This window comes from Ochlerotatus camptorhynchus, unplaced genomic scaffold (genome assembly GCF_037179485.1).
Source record: "Ochlerotatus camptorhynchus isolate MF236.1 unplaced genomic scaffold, CSIRO-AGI_Acam_v1.1 ptg000234l, whole genome shotgun sequence".
Classification (NCBI taxonomy): Eukaryota; Metazoa; Arthropoda; class Insecta; order Diptera; family Culicidae; genus Ochlerotatus; species Ochlerotatus camptorhynchus.
In genome coordinates this window covers 747,062-768,452 of record NW_027040724.1, presented here as the reverse complement: position 1 = coordinate 768,452, position 21,391 = coordinate 747,062, and the positions used below count along the sequence as shown (strand labels likewise).

Sequence of the window (21,391 nt, the reverse complement as noted above, 5' to 3'; positions counted from 1 at the left end):
TAATCACTTCACTGTCACCACACCTCACACACCGCACAGAATAGGCATATGTAACTCGATGGTCCCTTCAATATCGACTAAACCATAAACACTGAATTTGAGCAGTTTCCCATTTCTTGTCAAAGAATTCCACCGATTGAAGCATACGACCCTCTTCCAACCATGCCACTCTAAATCAATAAACCGGACCGTATTTAGAGACGTATTATGAGCTCATTCATTCCATTAAACAGTCACATTCCATTCTTCCGCCAAACGGACGACACCGGAGCGACAGAGGATGGCTACTACTAAATCTTCTAAACTCTCACTGATATCCACCATTCCGCTACCACCCCACCCCACCCCCACGATGACCGTTCGCCGTAGCAGAAGCTGAGATGAAAAACAACGGCGACACGGCCTGGCCTTCGGTCCATGCTAGTAGCCTATATAGGATAGAACGTGGATCACTGGCCGCATTAATATCACCGAGCAGTACCGTGCCGACCGGTTCGGCTCGTCCGGCATGTCCTGCTGTTTATTCTCACCCTAGCTATTGTTGTTTTCCCAAACAACACCATAGTGAATGAATTCCGTCCGGCTGTGTGCTTGGGGTGAAACACTTGCCACGGTGACATTTAGGCGACAGTGCCTATCTAGTCTGTTGGAATCACGCGACTGTAACGGCCTTTCGGATCCCACAACAGAGCAACGAAGGCTACTCACAGTTGCTGCAGCACAATTCTGGTTGGTAGCGTAATTGAATACCGATCTTTTAAACTTGCACCTTCTGGATGATTTTCGAAAGTGGCCTATGAACCACGGAGAGAGAAAGATTTCAAATTGAGTTGAGCCATGTTTGCCACTTTTGCACTGAATTCATGAACTGACCACCAAAAGGCCACCGAAGGAAACGGCATCCTGTACACCAGTAGGTATGTAACGGGAGCCAGAATTCGAGCAAGCTCTCAAAATATCTGCATAATCTCCAGAATGCGTTTTCGCTCTACACCTGGCTCTTCACGCTAGCCAACCATGTATTTTGGGAGAACAGAGTAGAACCTCGGTGGAATTTTCAAATAAAGCGAAAGTCTGATGCTGCTGCTTCATTACATGCATTTCAATGCTGGTGTCCAGGAAAAATTTTAGGCCCAGGAACTACCCCTTTTTGGTGGTAGTTGAAGAAACTTGATTCCTAGTGGTTCCCTATAGTGAACGATTGCCCGATGTGTTGAAGATAAAGAGAATTTTAGTGAGAGCGAGCAAAAACGACACTGAAATTGCCTTGATTTTAGAATGAAGATTAGCATGATTTCTGCATTGAGGGAATTCTCAACCACTTTAAAAAATAAAACTTGAATGCAACTATAAGTTAGGGTTGAAGCGAGGGTTGAAGGCACTGAGATGACAGGGAAAATAGAATTAGATATGTATATGAGTAAAGGCAGCAACAAGTAAACATTCCGTTCTATCGTAAAATCGGTATGATTGGTTGGTTGTTTTCCTTTAATAGGGAGACCCAAATCGGAATAAGTTATTCCCAAAACAAAACAAAGATTATAACATTATCAGGGAGATTTTTAGCTGTAGGTTATGTCGTTTTCGTTTTTGCGGTGTAGCTACACCGGTGCTACACTGCCGTACACCGAAATATTTTAGGGTGTAGATATAGGATGCACCTTTGTTTACAAACAAATGGTGTTGAGCTGTCAAAGACTGCCCGGAAAAAAATAACCATACAATTACCATAAAATAAAATACAATTACATCCACATCTATTGTCAACAATCGATCTTATTGTGCGTAAATTGTACAAGAAATTTTAACATATTGTTATTACAATACGTCCCATATAGTATGAATTTTCAACAATAGAAAAACAATATAATGAATGGTAAATGGCTCAAGTTTGTTCGGGAAAAAGTGATTTTTTGTACGGTTAAGATACATAACAACCCCCTTGTTCTATTGTAGATGTCTCCATTTACCATAGATTATATTGTGCAAACAATAAATTCTATGGTTATTTTATAGTTGTGGACGATACAATTTATTTTAAGTACTATAAGTTCTATTGTATGGTAAGGAAAGAAGAAGAAACATTACTGTTCGCTCAATGCGAAAGGAGTATTGTTCTCAATGATGTAAAAAGTGTTTAATTATTTTCAAGAAATATTTGAAAGGTATCTTTTTTTTTCTTTCCTTTATTTAACGTCGGTCTCTGTTCCGCAATCTAGTGCCAATCACCGACGGGCATCGATTGCCATCCATTGACGGCAATCGAATGTGCAGGAAGGCAGCTTCCACACCTGCGTAGGATATCGCACCCATTCAAACACACATGGGCCGGGACGAACGGCTTTACTTCCCTTCCGAAGGAAGACGTAACCAGAGATTTTTATGCCTCAGAAAAATCCCACCGACCTCAGCTGGGATTGAACCCAGACTCATTGGGGTGAGAAAGCAGTCACGCTTACCACTACACCACCGGCGCCGGCTTGAAAGGTATCTGTTATTTATTAATTAATTTTTGATTCAACTAAATACAACAGTTATTAGTGATAAAAAACAATTTCGAATCGGAACGTTTTATTTAGTTTTGGGGTAATAAAAATGATTACGCTGCAAGTAAAACAGTAAAATATGACAAAAGTTATACTGTCGTGGAGCGACTGTCATACTTATTTGATCGAACTTTGTACGGGTCATGGATTCTCAGCCTCCTTTTTATTCAGTTCCGGTCGAACGTTCAAATTTTCTCAACAGCATTGTGGCACTGTATAAAAGTCATTTGAAGCCACTCGAATAAACATGGTTGCCAGTGACATTTCCAAAATATCCTTCAAAAACCGTGCTGCTGTTTTTGGCAGAAATTTCTTTGCGCGTCTCTATCAACGTCTCTGATCCACAAGTTTTCGATTTTTATTAAACCCCACGCTTTTTCCTAAAGCTCTTTAGTAAAAGTATGGACGACTGTCACCAAGAAACTGAAAAAAAAGTTATTCTAATCTAGGAAAGCAGAGCATTTTGACGGTTCGATTGGAACAACTTTGACAGACGGCCATACTTTTACTTAGAGGATTTTACTTTTTCCCATACCTGCACGGCGAATGAGAACGACTCAAATTTGAGTTTAGTTCACTCATAATCGCCAAAAGTGCAGGAGCTCAGCGATGAGTTAATTTGCCTCATGTTTTCCCAGGTTTTTCCAGGATTTTCCAGGGAAAAATTCCCGAATTTGAGAAAAGTAAAGTTGGATTCACTCAGTCTATTGGTATTACTCCGAGACTGAATAAAATTTTCGTCAATTTCCTCATTTTCGGGCAGATTTTTTAAGTTTTCTACAGGAAACCATGAGACAAATTTTACTCATCGCTGAGTTCCTGTACTTTTGGCGATTATGAGTGAACTAAACTCAAATTTGAGTTGTTCTCATTCGCCGTGTTCCACACCTATAAAGCTTTTTGATGTTTAATCGGCGCACACTACTGCACCATTTAAATCGAACGAGTACGAGCAAGAGGGAAAAAGATTACACTGGAGTCGCTTTTTACGCGGTTTTTTTTTTACACGGTTTTTTTTACGCGGATTTCGGAATTTACGCGGTTTTTTTTTTACGCGGATTTTGGTTTTTTTTACGCGGATTTCAGAATTGACGCGGTATATCTTTATACACTAGAGTCGCTTTTTACGCGGTTTTTTTTTACACGGTCTTTTTTTACGCGGATTTCGGAATTTACGCGGTTTTTTTTACGCGGATTCCGGAATTTACGGGGTTTTTCTTTACGCGGTTTTTTTTACGCGGGACGTATCACCCGCGTAAAAAGCGACTCCAGTGTAGTGGGAAAACAAACCGTCCATTGATCTATGTGTGCTAGATAGAGAAAGACGATTAAACGTCAAAAGGTCTTTGATTTGTTTTCCATCGATCTTGTTTTTCGTGCTGAGCACCAATGCTACCGACGCCAGCTCCCACACCCAGGAAATAAACCAACACACTCAAAGCTCCAAAAAAGGGTCTCCGAAACATCTTCCGCATCGGGTCGTGCCTGCTCGCATTTGCACTGAATCTACAATCAAGTCTTCCGTCTCTGGATCCGCTTTCCTACACGTCAACAATTTGCCCTGAGAACCCTTTCTGCGGTTTTGATTTCGATTTCGCCTGGTACTTGGACGTATACTGTCCCATCTTTTCATACATGTCCTGGGCCTTTTTCTAATGAATGGCTAATTTGCTGAATGACAACCAGATTGTGTTGTGGAGTGGTTGCAAGACAAAATTGACTGTTGGTGAATCGGTTGAAGTACAATCAAAGTGGTTTAATTTATGGAGGGCGGAGCAAGTTGGTTGCAGTGTGTAGGGGGAATTCGCATCAATACAGTTGGCACAGTTGTAAAATTTTAGCTCGGTTGAAGAATCAAGTTTACAACTAGGTTGCAGTGTGTATTGGCTGCACCTGCTCCACCTACTTGACAGAAGTCGGTTTCGAAATTGGCATCATGGATTTTTTTTTGCAGATCACAGGTTGTAGCCGTTTGGGGGCTCAGTGGTCTGCGCCTGCTCTGTCCAATAGCTCTGCTACTTGAACGCCAGAAGAAACAACCAATGACTGGGATTAATAGATAAATAAATAAATAGAAACAACCAATGGTGGTTAAAAAGGCACTGCTAACACATTTGAATAGGGATCTATTTGGGTAACACGTTAATATAATGGTTGTGTGAACTTACCTATGAAAATCTGGGCTTACTTGTGTTGCTACATCATCGCTTGACTAGGGGTGCTTGTCATTGCCTCGGACCAACTTTTTCGTCAGAATCGGTTCCTCTCATGGTGGGATTCTCATCACTGAATCCGGAGATGTCAGAAGGAACTAGGTATTCTGTTTCAATATCCCAGTCAGAGTCGCTGCTAGTCTCAAATTCCGACTCCAATTTTCTTGGGTTTTGGTATTCTGTACTTGAATGTCGTAGATGTGCCCGTAGTAGTTGAGCCTTGATATTCTTAACTTCAGAGTTGGTTGGAAATGCTATCTAACATGAAGCTTTAGTGTGATAATTTATTAGCTAGAGAATGGTCTTAGAAGACTGTAGGTAGATAGTTCCGTTAGAGTACGGCAGTATGAAAATTGACTAGAAGTTGAAAATGAGCGAAGGGCCATTAATGCGACAGTACAAAGACAAACGCACACTTCTTTGTCTAACCCGTACGAATTACGCGGAGATTTGAAGTATGTCTAAACAAAATAAAGTAATAAATAAATAAAATCTACAGGCAAAAAATTGTCGCCCGCCTTTGCTCATATACTGTCTGCGGCTGTGGAATAGTTCTAGCGACGATTCATCACTACCTAAAGCCCCACGCTGCCTTATCTTGTTATCTATTGTACATCTACTCAGCCACTCGGGGGGCAATCTGGCCACTACTACTACTCTCTTGTGGACGCTCTTCGTGATGATTGTTCCAGAACGTGAGTGAATCATGGTCTTCCAATTTTCTTCTTCTCCTAGAATGCATATCCCAAAGGGCTTTCCTGATAATCTGTTATGATGGTTCTGTTTTTATGAAAATAAAATAATCCTATCCCTCTAGCATGGCAATACGATGATCCAGCGTGCAGATAGTTTATATCGTTGTATTCTTCAAAGCTTCATCGTCTTTATCTAAAGAAAGGAAAATCGCCACTCGATTAAACCAAATTAAAAGGTAGTGATTCCAACAGTTTTAAACCAATACATTTTTTTTTTTAGTTTTTGCACCCATTAGACTCAATTATTTAGAAAAAAATAAGTCGTATTTAAATCATATTTCTTAACTACATAATTATTTAATTTTTGGTCCGCTATATCACAACTGGCAAAAATTGTAAAGAAAGCCCTGGGACCTGGTTGCAGTTAAGCAATCCCCAAGATTATGCCAATGCCCAGGGAAATTGACATCAAGGAAAATCTTTGTTATTGTTATTGTTATTGCTCAGTTCACACCCTGGCAGGTTGCTGTCTACCGATCTGCACTTAAGCCAGGCATGAACCTACGGAAATTTAGTCTTGGCCTATGCTAGACTGTATAGCATAACGACTTTCCTTTCACTAGCAGGCTTTTTGGTCCCACTAGCGTCCGATTAGGGGATAGTAAGAGATTAAAAGAATAAAGAAGAGAAATAGAGGATTTTGTTGTCTTGCTGAAAAAAAAAAAAAAAAAAAACGCGCCGGCTTGTTGTGCAATATCAGGTTTGTTCGCTTTCATTCCGTTCCAAGGGGCAACTTCCATCGTCGTCGTACTCAAATACCTGGGAACCTCCAGAGGTGCACAGGGCCAACGTGAAAGACTTCCATTCTGGGTAGGTGCTTGACCTGGGCCCAGGTCAAATTCCTATCGGTTTGCTTAATTTCCTTGTTGACGCTCCGCCACCTTAGTATTTGCCTTTGCTGCGATGTTTTGGCGGATTTAATTCATAATCAAGCGCTTGCCTGCAGAGACTTAATTTCTATTGCTATCGGCTTCTGATGACATTTACATCTGAGATCCATTTGTGAGGCCACCAGCCACAAGTTATATACCGCAGGCAGCGGTTGATGAGACCTGCAGCTTTTGAGTGTTCTCCACTGGTGCTGCACAGATTCCACGTTTTAATCGAAGTTTCGAATTTTGGTACGTTGACCAATCTGATTTGATCTCCGCTTTTGTGTAAATGTCATATTATCACCGACCTTATTACCATCACCTTAGTGTGTGATATCTGGTGTACGCTCCTCTGTGTTTTCGTTACCAATGCAGTTAATTTGACACGTTTGTTGCATTCCCGTATGTCTCAATATTATTCTTGCTGAACCACCGTCAAACCCACTATCCAGAGGCAGCGAACCACCTCAACACCTGAAATTATACAGAAACAAATTAAACATTAGCACCAACACCCCCCCCCCCCCCCCCCCCTTCCTCGATTGCAACAGCTCCAAGCCATGCAACAGGATCATTTCGTGCCCCATGACAACTTGATCCAGTTGCTTCCAGGTTCATTGTTTTGGCGCCAGCCGGGAGAGACTTGGTCTTGTACCAAATGCTTTCCTTGTCTCCATTCCGCTCAGCTACTCGCAATTGATTGTGATATTAGTGGGCGGAATATTACAATGTGAGACAATTCAATGCAGACGTCTTCCAAATTTGGCCGATCGTCAGGTAATCAGTGGGTTACCACCTGGCACCTCTTAGCAAGCACTATGCTATGAAGCGGACCGGAAGTTTCAATGAACAACCTCCCCCAAATTGACATCAAGGAAAATCTTCCAACTAAAAGCAAATGTCTTCGAACTTATGACTTTTTGATATGATTTCGTCGGCACACTCCTTAACGGACGAGTAATCCTCCAATTCCACCCTGATTATTATCCGCAGTAGACTTTTACGCTTCATGGCATAGTCTTGAAATACCGTTTTCTTTTTTTTTTTTCAAGCTTCCTCTGCTGTTTTAAGGCTATAGGTATACAGTTTGATACTGAGACATGACCAATGTTCTTTCCGACAAATGTGCATCGACTTGGAAATTTTCTGCGGGATCCACAGTAAACAACGTACCTTCACGGATCATCACCATGTCTATCGCGAACATCCATGTAACATAATTCTCATGCGCTATGTTTTTGTTTACATATAAAGATAAATAAAGATAAATCAATCAATCAATACATTGGTTTTGGAACTATGAATACTGGAATGAACCGCACCAATCGTGAGCTCTCTTTGTGCTATTTCTGAGCTCTCCTACCCATATTGCGCGTCTTTCTGGTCTCTTGCTCTCGAAAAAATCTAGTGCAGGATACTTTATAACGCACAGCACTATCCTTTTTTGAGCTGTGCGCGTGCATCAAAACAATCCCTGCATGTACCTAAAACTATTTAGGGGTAAATATGTTAAGCACCTTATTCGATCATTTGTCCTATCACGCGAAAAGGTTGATTGATTGATTTCTTTATTATAGAGACTTTCAAAACACGCGAAAAGGGATGTCATCCAACAATACTTACACGAACATCACCTAGTTGATGTACCTGCACTTTCTGTGCTGGATTTAGTAGTACACAATTGTTAAAACTCTCCCATCCAGATTTCAAACATTACAATCCAAGTCTTCCGACGTACCTTCCATCGTCAGCATCTTAGCATCCCGTCTCATGTCCGCATTTTTGTGCGACTTCTTGTGGATCACAAGGTTGTAGCTCTTACAGAACCTCTTATCACACAAATCACACTTGAACGGTTTCTCTCCGGTGTGCGTCCTTGTGTGAATCCTGTAGTCACAGCTTTACGATGCGGAAGGAAAATTTGATTTCAAGATCTTTCGGTACACGAACCAGCCATTTTCGAACTCACCTTCTTTTGAACGTTTTCAAGCAATATTCACATGAGTACGGTCGAACGGTTGTGTGATTCATTTTGTAGTGATAGGCACGATTCGATGCACGGGCGAATTTCTCGCCACATATTTTGCATTCATATCTAAAACAAAATTTTATTTCAAATTAAATTGAACAATAGTCCCCATGTTGGATAGAATACTCACCGCTTGATATCAGTGTGTTCTGCAAGGAAATGTTGTTTCAACGTTGCGGATCTGTAAAAAGTCTTCCCACACCTGTCGCAAGTATGCTCGACATGTCCCTCGTGAACGATTGTTATGTGCTGTCTCAACTTTCGATGTTCAGTATACTTTTTCGGACATTGGGTACACGAAAACATGGGACGATCTTGATCATGAATCAACTGATGCTTAGGCAAGTGACGCTGAGTAACGAACGCACCACAGGTCTGACATTGCACTTTCTGAGTACCAGATACTTTTACTTTTTTCTTGTACTTTTTACGAGGCTTTCGAGGCTTTTCTTGCTCAATCAACACCTGTTCCTGTTCGAGTATGTCAACCTCTGGTTCCAATTGCTTGACCATTGCACCGCTTTCTGGTTCACTGCTTTGAGATTCATCTTCAAGCTTACACTGAACGAGTACTGCCTCCGGATCGTTTGGTTCAAGTTTTACTAATTCCGACGAGACGGTAAGCTTGGCGTACATTTTGCGATATGTGTCGTCATTTTGAAGACACGCTGTACGGAATTGTATGAACTGATCGAGCATGGTGTGACACTGGTCGCACATAAATACCCGACGTGTGGGATCTACTATCACCTATATGAAAAAAAAAATCGGATTTAAAATGGTGAAATTGATCCAAGAAAAGAAGGCATTTACCTCAATAGTGGTAATTTGAAGGATTGATTCGATTATCTTTTCATCATGGTTGAGAACAAACACTGATCTCGGATCTACCAGCTCCAAGCAAAGTCTGCATATCTGCGGTTCTAGGTCCATCTATACGTTAGTATTGCGATCATTGAACGAAACGAAAACTAAATACTCAATGTACACTTTGTGAGCTAAAATCATATTAAGTCTAAACTGCCGCTATTCGCATAACAGTTCCATGTAGATAGGATATCAATAGGTCATGGGGATTTCATGAGAATTGCAGCTTTAAAATAGAACATGAAAAAAATACATATATACCAAAACGGCGTCATACTACGGTTCATCAGTTACGAAAATTGCAGAACGTAAACATGAAAACTTTGTTTCCGTGCTTTATGTTGCTATTGCTAGTACGGTAGTTTTTGTACCTCACAGTTATCAGGGAACGGTTGCCTGGAAAACTATGTGTGGCTATTGTTAACTAGTTTTACGCGAAATTAAAGCAGAAAATTCCATTCAATTTCAAAAAAAAATAATCTACATCAGCGTAAACGTAAACAAAACTATCGTCTTTAAGCAAACGTCAAATTCGATCGGTATTAGAATGATGGGATTGCGCTCGGAGATATAAAACGTTAGACATAAAAAGGCATTCCTTACATCTACAACACGGAAATAAAAACAACCCAAAATTAAGTTCATTTCACTCATCCATGCGATTACGTAAATTTGAGCAAACTTCTTAGAGTAAACCTCGGAGTAAACTCAAAAATGATGCAAGTTTTAAATAGGGTATTTTCCATGCAAGCTTTCCCGCATAAACACGAACCATAACTTTACCTTACCAAAAATGGTTATACATTATTTATAATCCCTGGTAAACTTTATCTTCCCGGATACGAATTGTGTTCATTTGAAAAGAAAAATATAAATGTTTATGTAGATAAGAATTATTTAAAGTAAATTGAAAGCATGTTTAAAACAAAAATATGTATGTTTGAATTAAATTCAAAAGCAGGTTAAAAAATACAGGATATGATAAACGATTTTTAGCGTGTCAGGTCTTTTTATTTCCTTCTTGTTACAAAAAGTTGCCCCAGCTTTGCTCAACTCAACAGAAAACGGCCCGAAAGTGGTAAAACCGAAGATGGATTTGGAAACCAGCTCGACGAACCCGGCGGAACCCCACAGTATCAACTTCACTCCGTGGTTTCTGACGCCGATCCCTATATCATCCTCCTCCACACGTGACTTCGAAAGAACAACGAAAATCCGAAATGGATTCTGAATCCATTCCGGATCCTCGTCCGACACCGAATGTAGAAAATGGCAGAGACGACAAAACGACGCCAATATCACAAAATTTTCACCGGTTCCACTGAACTGAAACCCGCATCCCGGACCAGGACCCTAATACCCACAGGCCACCCTTAATCGCTCCCGAAAAAGAGTAGGAATTTAGATGCCCTGCTCGTAGATCTTTTTTTTTTATTTCTTTGAAATCCGTTTTATTTTGCTTTACTCTGCACTCAACTAATAAATTAATTCCAATATATGAATATTTATATTAAACATGAGAAGCATGTTTCAAATAAACATATTTATTTTAAACATGAGAAGCATGTTTAAAATAAACAGTTTTATTTTTGTTCGCATAGCTGTCAAACCAAACAAATACGTTTGTTTTCAACACGATGTTTTTTTTAAATAAACGTAAAACTATATTTATTTTAAACTTTGATTTCACATAACTTCAAACAAGGAATTCGTTTAAAATCAATATAATTTATTTTCGTGGCCATAACAAATTAAGTTAATGTTTAAATTTAGGGGCTGTTCATAAACTACGTAGACAGTTTTTTTTACTCTTGAACACCCCCCCCCCCCCTCCTCCCCCTACGTAGACAATTGTCCTTACAAATTTTTAAAATAACTGCCAACTAATAACTGATTAACTGATTAACTGATAACTGCCAACCCCCCCCATAAACTGTCTTCGTAGTTTATGAACAGACCCTTGCCTCAAATATTTTTGTTTCAACTATTGTTTTTTTTTTCTTGTGTAAACTAATAATTACCAATTCGCGATATATTCCATGGAATATGAACTGAACTGAAACTGAAACGAAATGAATTGAAACAAATAGAAATTTCGTATTAAATAATAACAAAACATTTTATTGGTTACGCCTCAGTCTTTTTTTCTGCGTGCACGTAAAGTTGACCGAAAATAGAGATTAGCGACGTTTAACGCACGCACACGGATGTACCGCCATGTAAAGGTGTTTATTATTTTCCTCTGGCTAACATAAAAAATGTATGAAATTAAATCTGCCAAAATGAGTCTAGTTTTCACTGGAAATTTTATGTATGAGTGCTCATTGCAAGACAGCCTATATTACATGATATAAGCCATAGTCTGTACGGGGTATAACAGCGATTTGTTATGTATTTTCCTCTGATTTTCACTAACACGTTCTCACAAAACCATCCTTACTGACTACCATAACCATTACCATCAAAATTCTGAAATCATAAGTAAAAAGGTTCTAATCTCGGTTCTAATATAGTTTTCTTTCCGAAAATGTATGGAGAAAACAAGAATTTTGAATGGTAATGGTTCTTAAGAACCCATTATTTTTAATGTTCACTTTCAAAAAACCACAATACATAAGGTTAATACCAATTAATACCTCGCATTTATGCGGGTGATCAATCTGATTCGTTGTTCTCAAAGTTGTCCTTGCTCACTTTCTACTTTCTATATACGATTTTATCACTGCCGTATTCCAACGGAACTATCAACTCTATACTTTCATCTCTTCATCTATCGTATAAAATGACCACTGTTATCTGACGCTTAACATCTTCAACTATGAATCAAATTCATTAGTTTGGCCGAGGTAGTGGCCCAATCAGTGAATTTCGACTGTATCCAGCATTTTACGATCGCTTATGGCCGCCACAATATGGCTGAGTTTCTGGTAGGGAACATAAGATTTGAAGTTTTACTGGTGTCGTTTGACGTGTAAACGATCAAATTTGAACGTTTACCAGTCAAACTACACAATTCAAACGTCAAATCATTGTTCCCTACCAAAAACTCAACCAGATTGTGGCGGCCATAAGCGCTCGTAAAATGCTGGATTGATTGTTACACGGCCACTGAGAATAACTCAGAGAGAGAGAGAGAGAGAGACAGTAACATCAACATCAACTCAACTGTACACTAATAAAATTCCACACATTCGAAATTCCACATGATTTTCAGAATCCACCCAGAAGCACACATGAAATTTATGAGTCAAATGAATAGTATGTGTAGCACAGACAAACAGACATAACACATTGAATATTTCTCATTGTAAAACTTCGTCGCTAAAACATTACCGCCATCTGTTTAGTACACTGTGGTGGGTAGTACGCTGAACAGATGGCGGTAGTGTTTAAACGTCAATCGCAAGAGAATTTACTATGCGCGCCACAGGTGGCAGTACTACCAACTGAGATACTTTCAAATTGACCGTTAAATGCTTGTTCGAAGAACAACTTATGAGTGTTATATCTGTTTGTCTGTGTGTGTAGTTTTAACATGGCCTTTATGTGTACACTTATTAAGTGTGTGTCCGACACATAAATATCATTCAATATCGTGAGCGTAATTTGGTTCGCGTGTAAAGGGCCTTAAAAAATTTGTTTACAAAAGCTTTTGTGCCGTTATCAATTGTTATGCTCGAATTTGTTGATCAGGTGGGTAGTTTTGAAATTGGCGTCTTGCAGTGAAACTTTTCCAAGCTTTCGCCATCTACATTTCGAAGTGAAAACTACTAGAAGGAGGATACTTTCCAAATTCTCCAAGTAAAACAAATGTTTTTGGGGCAAATCGGTTCATAAAGAAAAACAAATAATTTCCCATGGAAACTTTTGCTTGAATCGTGTAAGAAAGCGTGTTTACAAACTAACTGTTATTATTTCGGTATGGATAGGAGATGTTTTCATGGAAAATTATGCATAGCAAGTTTGCAATTTTTCGGAAAATGGTAAATATGTACGATTTCAACTAAGATGAAAGTGGAAATTAAGTGAATTTACTTAGGAAAGATTGTATCATGCTGGTGATAATGGAGAAATGGTTGTATGGGACGCCAATATTCAATAAATGTTCATTTTGGCCTTTTTAGGCAAACATATTGATACTCACAATTTTCGACGGAAAACGCAACGGTACTTGATTTACTCAACACACACCATGCTATAAAATGGTGCTAGATGGTTTTCAAAGTGTTTACATTATACTTACGATGCAGCGTTGATGACACCGTGAAATGAAATGAATATATTTTATGAAAGTTCATCTGGAAAAGTCAAAGATACACATCAGTCTGATCGTGAAAACGTTTTCTTCTTCACTTCGATAACATTGGAAGGATTTTACCATAGAGGTAACTCTAATACCAGAAGGACCTGAAGAAACGAGCTAAATTTGTTGGCTCAGCTCTGGTACAATCTTCGGTCCCAAGCTAATCGATTCACCCCTCGAAACATAGGAAAATCCACTAACCCCTCATTTTATCTGTCAAACTTTCATAGCTATTCAAAACAAACATAGTGTAGTACTGGAATTTATACTAGAATGGGATACGTTAATCGATTTGCTTGGGACCAATAGGCTAGTCAAGTAGTGAGCCAATTTAAAATCGTTAGTTTCGTATTGATTGTTGATTTTACGCAGGCTTGATGAAAATTAGGATTTAATTTAATTTTCACGAATTTTATATGCAGTCCGTCAACATTATCATCATCATGCACTGGCGACATCTACATTGAGCTTTTACGGCAATCTTCCAATAGCGTGCACAGATCTCTTTCAGCCTCTACTGTAGCTCCGTCTTCGTCATCTCCGTACGGATGCAAAACCGTAGGGCATGAGATCTCACTAAAACAGTAAACAAATGAACGTCGGTTTGTTTCGCTTCCAAAGAACAGCGACTCGCTCTAGTGTTTTACTTGTATCTTGCATTATTATTAAGTAGTTCTTTTGTTACTAAAACATTATTTTTCATTAACATAAATAGAGCTTCCTGCCAACGAAATAATATGTCCGCACGTGACGGTGCATCGAAAAAGATGGGTCGTCCATCGGTCAACATTGCGATCAACCCGAGTGCCAACCTTCCCGTTGGATCGGCGACTGCAGCCGGAGCAAGCGGCACACTGAATGGTCTGGAGGGAGCTACCGGTGATTATGTGCCGGTATTTTTCGACGAAATCTCGCAAATTATGCGTGGATATGGGGACTGTGAGAAACCATTGCGAGAATCGGTTATTCTGGTGGAGAAAATTGTCCTGCATCAGTTGAGAGGAATTATGCAGGAAGCAATCGATCATGCCATGTCCAGGCAGAACTCGCCGGTACTGTCGAGGAGGGATTTCGAGTATATAATGAGAAAGAACCCTGTGAGAGTTGCAAGGCTGCAGAAGTATTTCAGGGATATGGCTTTCGTGAAAAAGAAGATGAAGGATTTGTATGGAGATAGGTTCTCAGCCCTTGGGGATTTGGGATCGAATTTGGACGAGTCGGATGAGGATTCTGATCGGGACGTGTCGGAGAAGTTTGATGAGGAGAAGGTGAGGAGGCTGTTTCGTGCGGATCGGATCTCACAGATACTGGCCGGGAAGCAGTACGAGGAGTTTAATTTGGCACGGAGGACGTCGTTTATGCACCGGAATACGAATACCATGAAGAATCGGATGCGATCGTGGTTGAATTTTCCGGAGGATGTGATCATTTCGCAAAGTTGTCTACTGACGCTGTCGTATTTGGCACATGAGACGATTGCGGTCCTGGTGGATTTCTGTATTTTGACTAGATTAAATTCGTCGAACCGGGCAGTGGAACCGTACAGCCGTGTCACGTCGTCAGGTTAGCAAAAGTCAAATTCAGAAGGGGAACTTGATTGTACTGACATTTTTCCTTGCAGGAACATCTCACTCTATGCTACATCTCTGCCCTGAAGTGACACATGGACGGGGAGTCGATGGTGTGAAACCCATCACGCCACAGGAAATTCACGAAGCAATGCGACGGCATCGACAGATGGCTACGCAAAACATGGGACACTTCCGAAATAATGCTCTCAATTGTAAGACGCCCTATTTGGCGATGTAGTTCAACGCTAACATATTCAACACAATATTGTTCCTCAAGGAAACCATTCTATTGATTCGACAGTAGAAAGTAATTCATTGCAATAAAAAAATAACATCAAAGAATTTCAATGATTTCCTCCTCGTTTGGAACGAAAAGAACGTCCTCGTCGTCTTCGTTCACATTATCGTCTGCCTTCTCCAATGTTCGATTCGGCTCTTCCTTATAAGCACCGGTGCTGGTTTTTTTCGTGCGCTTAGAGACGTCCGAATCGTCCAGTTGACTTCCATTTAAACTTCCGACGGAATCAGTCTTCTTCCGTTTGCTTGTTGACTTTCGACTGACTCCACTCGTAATCGTACTGTTCATGGCAGCCTGATGTGTGTCGCTTTTTGTGTATAAGGTATCTTCCCGGTCGGTGCTGCTGTTGTTCGTGGATTTCCGTTTTGGAGTGCTGCTGATAATGGAGCTTCTATTGCTGAGCAAGCTTGCACTTGAGGAAACAGATATTAATTCGGAGTCATTGTACACTGACGATGAACCGTTCTTATGCACCGACATGTTGACGGTATTGTTTTTCATAATCGATTTGAGGGAATCCTTTGGAATATTAAGTACCCGCGCTCCTTGGAAGCGGATACCTTCATTTCCGGGCACAACCGGCCCCTTCTTTATATAACTATTTGTCGTGAAAGCATTGATTTGAAAGTCCTCTTTCAGGTAACCGTTCACGATTAAAAAGGCCACGACCTGCTCACCGATATATCGATCCATCAGAGGGGGAGGAGTTTCGAGACGATTCTTTGGAGTGCCTTTGTGATACCAGGCATCGATCAGCCTCAGAGCGGTTAGCTTGGTTTGCAGCGTGTCCGCTCTTCGAATGATGGCCAGCAGCGTTTGATAATGATTGGTGATGTCCTGTCCTGGAAGTTGCACCCTATCCCGGTAGTAACACCGATCGCACAGCTTATCGCAGTGCGTTTCATCCCACACTTCAGCGAAATGGCGAGAGATGAGCGTCCGACGACAACTGAAATTAGAATTCACATAAAAATTAGTAACTGTAAATTCAAAATTCACCTAGAAACTTACTCTTTTCCATTGATGCAGTACTTGACCATCGAGTACAAATTGTCCAAACCGCCGTGCTCAGCAAACGAAACCGTCGAAATGCGGAACACATCCGCAAACCGGTATAGCAAAATACAATCCGCCCGTTTCCCGTCCCGTCCAGCCCTACCACTCTCCTGGTAGTAGTTCTCCATGGTCTTGCTTAAGGTGTGGTGAATTACAAATCGCACATCCGGCTTGTCAATTCCCATCCCGAAGGCTGTCGTTGCCACCACAGCTTGAATTTCGTTATCGATCCACTTTTGGTGGGTTTTGCTACGTTGCTTCGGATCCATGTTTTGCCCATAGTAAGGCATCACTTTCACTTCCCGCTGCAGCAACGATGTCGAGATTTCCTGTGTTTCCTTGATCGAGAAAGTGTAGATGATGCCACTCATTCGGTTGTACTTCTCCTTGAGTAGATTCGCCAGCCAATCGTACATGTCCTCCTTTTCGTTGTGCTTCTCCTTAACGTGATAGTACAGGTTGGGCCTATTGAAGGGGGCATTCAGGATCAGAGAATCGCTCAGCTGCAGCATCTTCTGTACATGGGAAATCACTTTTGTCGTGGCAGTTGCTGTAACACCCAACATAGGAACCTCCGGGAAGAGCGTCTTAAAGATTCCCAGTTCTTTGTAATCCGAACGGAAGTCGTGACCCCACTGGGAGCAGCAATGAACCTCATCTAAAATGAAGAAATCATCAGAAACAACCATCAATATCGAGCAGACAGAAACAACATACCAATAGCAATTAATGCTAGCTTTTTTGCGTTGTAACACTTTTGCAGAGCCGTCTTGAATCGGGCACTCCTATTGATTCGCTCCGGAGTTACAAATAGCAGCTTCAGGCATTCATCGTTGCCATCTCTCAACATTTTCTGCACTGAAGTGACCAAATCCTTATCAGTGGATCCGCAGAGGTATTCCGCTTTGACACCCAGCTTCTTCAATGCCCACACCTGATCCTCCATCAGCGAAATCAACGGCGACACGACCAGCGTAATTCCATTGAGAACTAGTGCCGGCAGCTGATAACACAAACTTTTGCCTCCTCCCGTTGGGGCCAGCAGCAGAACGTTATTTTTCGCCAGCACCGCATTGATCGCGGCCAGCTGTTGCGCCCGGAAGGTGGTCATATGGAACACATCTTTTAGAATTCGACGAACTTCACCGGACCATTTGAATTCCTCCGAGTCCCAGTCTTTCTTGGCAATAATGTTCGATTTTTCCTGCTGTTTCTGGATCTGCAGCTTTTCCTTTAATTCCACAAGCTTTTTCCTACGAGCGTTCAACCGCGCCAGCTCCTCGTGAATCTCACCCAACTCACGGCTCACCGCCCGGAGACGAGTGTCGAAGTCTAATTCAGCGGAAGGTTCCGTTTCCCCGTCCGAAGCCATTTCTCCGAAGGATAACTCAGTAAACGTTCATTACTTTGTAAAATCTTCTTTTTATCAACCAATAAAACAAATTGAATTTTTTTTTCTACCTTGGTCATATGTATAGTTATATGACTGGCAGGTTCTCGTTTTGTTAGCAATAAATTACAAATTACAAAATACTGAATTAGATGAAATAATAAGACTGCCGACACGCGCGCGATAAAAAATCAAAACCAGGATCAAAACAAACGATTCGCCATCAGTTGGGAGAGAGGACGGAGTGAAAGCTGGCCGCAGGCGCTGAATGCACTCTAGTACCACACAAGTAAACTGTCTTATTGGTATAAATGCTAATTGGCATAATAAATACGTATGACAGACATGATTGTACACTCAAAAGATTTTCAAATATAAATATAGTAGAATAAACCATACTATCAACAATACTATTCATTTGACTCATAAATTTCATGTGTGCTTCTGGGCGGATTAAGTTTATGTGTGGTCACAAGAAAATCATGTGGAATTTCAAATGGATATTCGTCAATAAAAATGTTTAGAATTTTATTAGTGTAGGAAAATCTACATACCTCATCTTATCTGTCAAAATTTCATAGCGAATCAAATCAAACATAGTGTAGCACTAGAATTTCAACTAGAATGGTGTACGCTAATAAATGATGCCAATTTAAATTCGTTAGTTTCCACCGGTTGGTATCATGTGATGTTTCCTGCATTACAATTTCTATTCGGGATGCCAACGGAAAATTGCTTGAAAGTTTTCTACAGGGTAAATGTTGGTTTGTTTAACTACATGTTTCTACAACGTATTGAAAACCCAGCTGAGTCATATAAAGTGTGCTGTTAGTTTGGTTTCAAGGAGTGAAGGGGTTTTTGCTTTAAATCTTGATTGTAAAATATAGAAGGAAGTAAATGGGATCGAAAAGATTGTGGAAAAGATAGGTTGATTGGTATGAGATAACAATACCATAGAGGTAACAATACTTCGCAATGGATAAGAAGAGAAGTTACTTTTGTGGCTTCTCAATGCTTGGCTTCCGATTCACAGTTCACGTTGGCTCCCAGTTGACAAGCACAAAGACCTGCTTTTTTAATAGTGAAAACGCGCTTATTAGTCCAGTTTGGTGTGAAATGCGCAATACATTTCAATACTTTTAATAGCATTAAGTACGGATAGTTAATTTTAATTACCGCCAGTACTACTTCAAAACGCATTAATTACTGTAAGTACATTTGATTGCATTTAAACATTAACGCATCTGGTTTTTGTATTGAGTGCCACTCGATGTTTTCACCAATTTTATGATGTCAACACTCCCGGAGCATTTTCACCCATTAATGCTCGCATTAATGGGTGTTTTGCAAACACCGTTTATATCAAACACGGTGGTTTTTGCACGGTCACTGAGAATAACTCAGAGAGTGAATCACTTCTATTCAGAGATATGGAGAAATTTACAAAAACTGCAGGAATTGTACATTCTATAGCCTAGTATACAGATCGAAGCGAAACAAAAATTGAAGCACGCGAAAAATCATGAAATTTCGCTAGCGAAAAAGGTTGTGAAAAAATGTTTGTGGAACATTTTCCAGTTTCCTTTTTTCGCAGTTTACAGTTCATGTGAAACGAAATCGATCAGTTTACACCTCCGGTGAAGTGAAAATTTGACAGATACGCTCTCCCGAAACGTCAACTTTTCGCTTAGCTGCTGCTCTTTTCGCGAGCGCTGCATGCGCGAAAAAAAAAATAAACGTAAACGAAAAAGATACGATCCACAAAATTAGATTTCGCTGGATCGTACCTGTTTACAGTTCAAAGCGAAGCGAAATATTTGCCAATTGCGTTTTTCGCGCAGGTGAAAAATGTAGTATTTTGTATGAGATTTTCGCTTCGCTTAGATCTCTATACAGGTCTTATGTGCGCGAGTATTGATGGTCCGAAAGTGGATAACAAAAACAAACCAACATTTTTGGCCGGAGCGAAAGTGAGGATAACAAAGTTCGCACTTGAACATGGGATAACGAAAGTGTGTGGGTTGTAAACGTAAGAAAGCTCAATATAAGTTACGGTATGAAACAAGTTCCCTAAAGTAATACCAACAATTAATACGAAACAAACGATTTTAAATTGGCTCACTGCTTGACTAGTCTATTGGTTCCAAGCAAATCAATTAACGTATCCCATTGTAATCGAAATTCTACTACTACACAATGTTTGTTTTGATTCGCTATGAAAGTTTGACAGATAAAATGAGGGGTTATTGGTTTTTCCTATGTTTCGAGGGGTGAATCGATTAGCTTGGGACCGAAGAGAGTACCAGAGTTGAGCCAAAAAGTTGAGCACGTTATTTCGGGACCTTCTAATCTTAGAGTTACCTCTATGGTAAAACGCTGTACAGACGCGGTTGTCAAATAATTGCAACACAGAAACCAGCATCAAGATAGCGCTATAACATGTTATAACCATAGAGGTAACTCTAAGATCACTGGGTCCCGAAGAAAATCATTATTATTTTTGGCTCACTCAGTACCAGAACACGAGGGGGACGACTCTATCTACGATGCAAAAAAGATTGTGTTTTGCTGTGGCTAGCTGCGCGCACGCTGAGTAGATAGAAAGAAGATTGATGACGATTCTGAAGATTTCCTGCAAAAAATTGATGAGCGATGCAAGTAGATGCGACAAATGAAAGAAGATTGTTCGAAGATTGATTCGCTAGTGTGAGATTTATTGACCATCTAAACTTGAGATTTAGATGTGTCGCCCCCCTCGCCAGAACAACGGTCCCAAGCAGTCCCAAGCTATTTCACTCACCCCTGCATGTTCTGCATGAATCCACACACCCCTGATGTTATCTGTCAAACATTCATAGCGAATCAAAACAGACATAGTGTAGTAATAGAATTTAAACTAGAATAGGGTACGTTAATCGTTTGCTTGGGACCAATAGGCTACTAAAGTGGTGAGCCAATTTAAAATCGTTAGTTTCGTATTGATTGTTGTTATAACTCTCAGTCTGAACAAGGCATAAGGGTATAAGCATGTAGAAGTGACTCTCACTTCGAGTTATTCTCAGTGGCCGTGAAGTTGAGCTTATTGAGTTGATCTAATCGCTGAACACTCTGTTGATAAAAAAAAAAAATCTTATAAGAAAAATCAAACTGTCAAATATGTTTACAAACAAAAAGTGTTCGGAACGTTTGGATAAATTTGGCAGTCTTTTGGCGACCGAACTAACAACTAGCTTATTGGCAAGATGGACCAACCATGGTCTTAGCCGTCATCAGACAACAGCAAACAAAAAAAAAAAACAACTAGCTTTTCGCGTTAAATTACTTGAAATTTTACCGTAGTTCGCTCAAGACTATAGAAACATGGAAATACAAAACTCTGATGTGTGCCGACTCTGCTTAGGGTCTATAAATCTCTGCGATGAGACGTTGCTGAACATCAATCACCATCTGATTAAGTCAATTTTTCACATCACTGGACTAGAAGTAATGAT

General features: G+C 40.2%; 4 protein-coding genes across 6 annotated transcripts in view; 2 read left to right on the top strand and 2 right to left on the bottom strand.

Annotated features, from left to right (window-relative positions):
- Nucleotides 1–8,043: 8,043 nt before the first annotated feature.
- On the bottom strand, nt 8,044–9,633 carry LOC135704339 (zinc finger protein 708-like). Of its 2 annotated transcripts, none has more exons than XM_065225774.1 (5): nt 9,544–9,633; nt 9,229–9,348; nt 8,546–9,165; nt 8,356–8,481; nt 8,044–8,285 (listed from the first exon to the last, which is right to left on the bottom strand). In XM_065225774.1, exons 2-5 carry the CDS (start codon nt 9,346–9,348, stop codon nt 8,093–8,095), a joined length of 1,059 nt encoding a protein of 352 aa, XP_065081846.1. In that variant the 5' UTR covers nt 9,544–9,633; the 3' UTR covers nt 8,044–8,092. The 2 variants fall into 2 exon arrangements, with proteins under 2 accessions (XP_065081846.1, XP_065081847.1); XM_065225775.1 differs by having other exon boundaries at nt 9,560–9,577.
- A 4,560-nt stretch (nt 9,634–14,193) lies between these two features.
- On the top strand, nt 14,194–15,472 carry Spt3 (Transcription initiation protein Spt3). Its single transcript, XM_065225773.1, has 2 exons — nt 14,194–15,148; nt 15,207–15,472. Exons 1-2 carry the CDS (start codon nt 14,323–14,325, stop codon nt 15,392–15,394), a joined length of 1,014 nt encoding a protein of 337 aa, XP_065081845.1. The 5' UTR covers nt 14,194–14,322; the 3' UTR covers nt 15,395–15,472.
- On the bottom strand, nt 15,457–18,131 carry LOC135704337 (ATP-dependent DNA helicase Q1-like). Its single transcript, XM_065225772.1, has 3 exons — nt 17,228–18,131; nt 16,466–17,168; nt 15,457–16,403 (listed from the first exon to the last, which is right to left on the bottom strand). The coding sequence occupies exons 1-3, from the start codon at nt 17,880–17,882 to the stop codon at nt 15,491–15,493; spliced, it is 2,271 nt and encodes a 756-aa protein (XP_065081844.1). The 5' UTR covers nt 17,883–18,131; the 3' UTR covers nt 15,457–15,490.
- A 3,077-nt stretch (nt 18,132–21,208) lies between these two features.
- The window catches only part of LOC135704347 (zinc finger protein 62 homolog), a 41,621-nt gene continuing 41,438 nt past the window's right edge, over nt 21,209–21,391 (top strand). For both annotated transcript variants that reach the window (XM_065225786.1, XM_065225785.1), the window contains exon 1: nt 21,209–21,383. In XM_065225786.1, the coding sequence (XP_065081858.1) occupies nt 21,261–21,383 (123 nt within the window). In that variant the 5' untranslated portion in view covers nt 21,209–21,260. The remainder of the gene's footprint in view (nt 21,384–21,391) is intronic.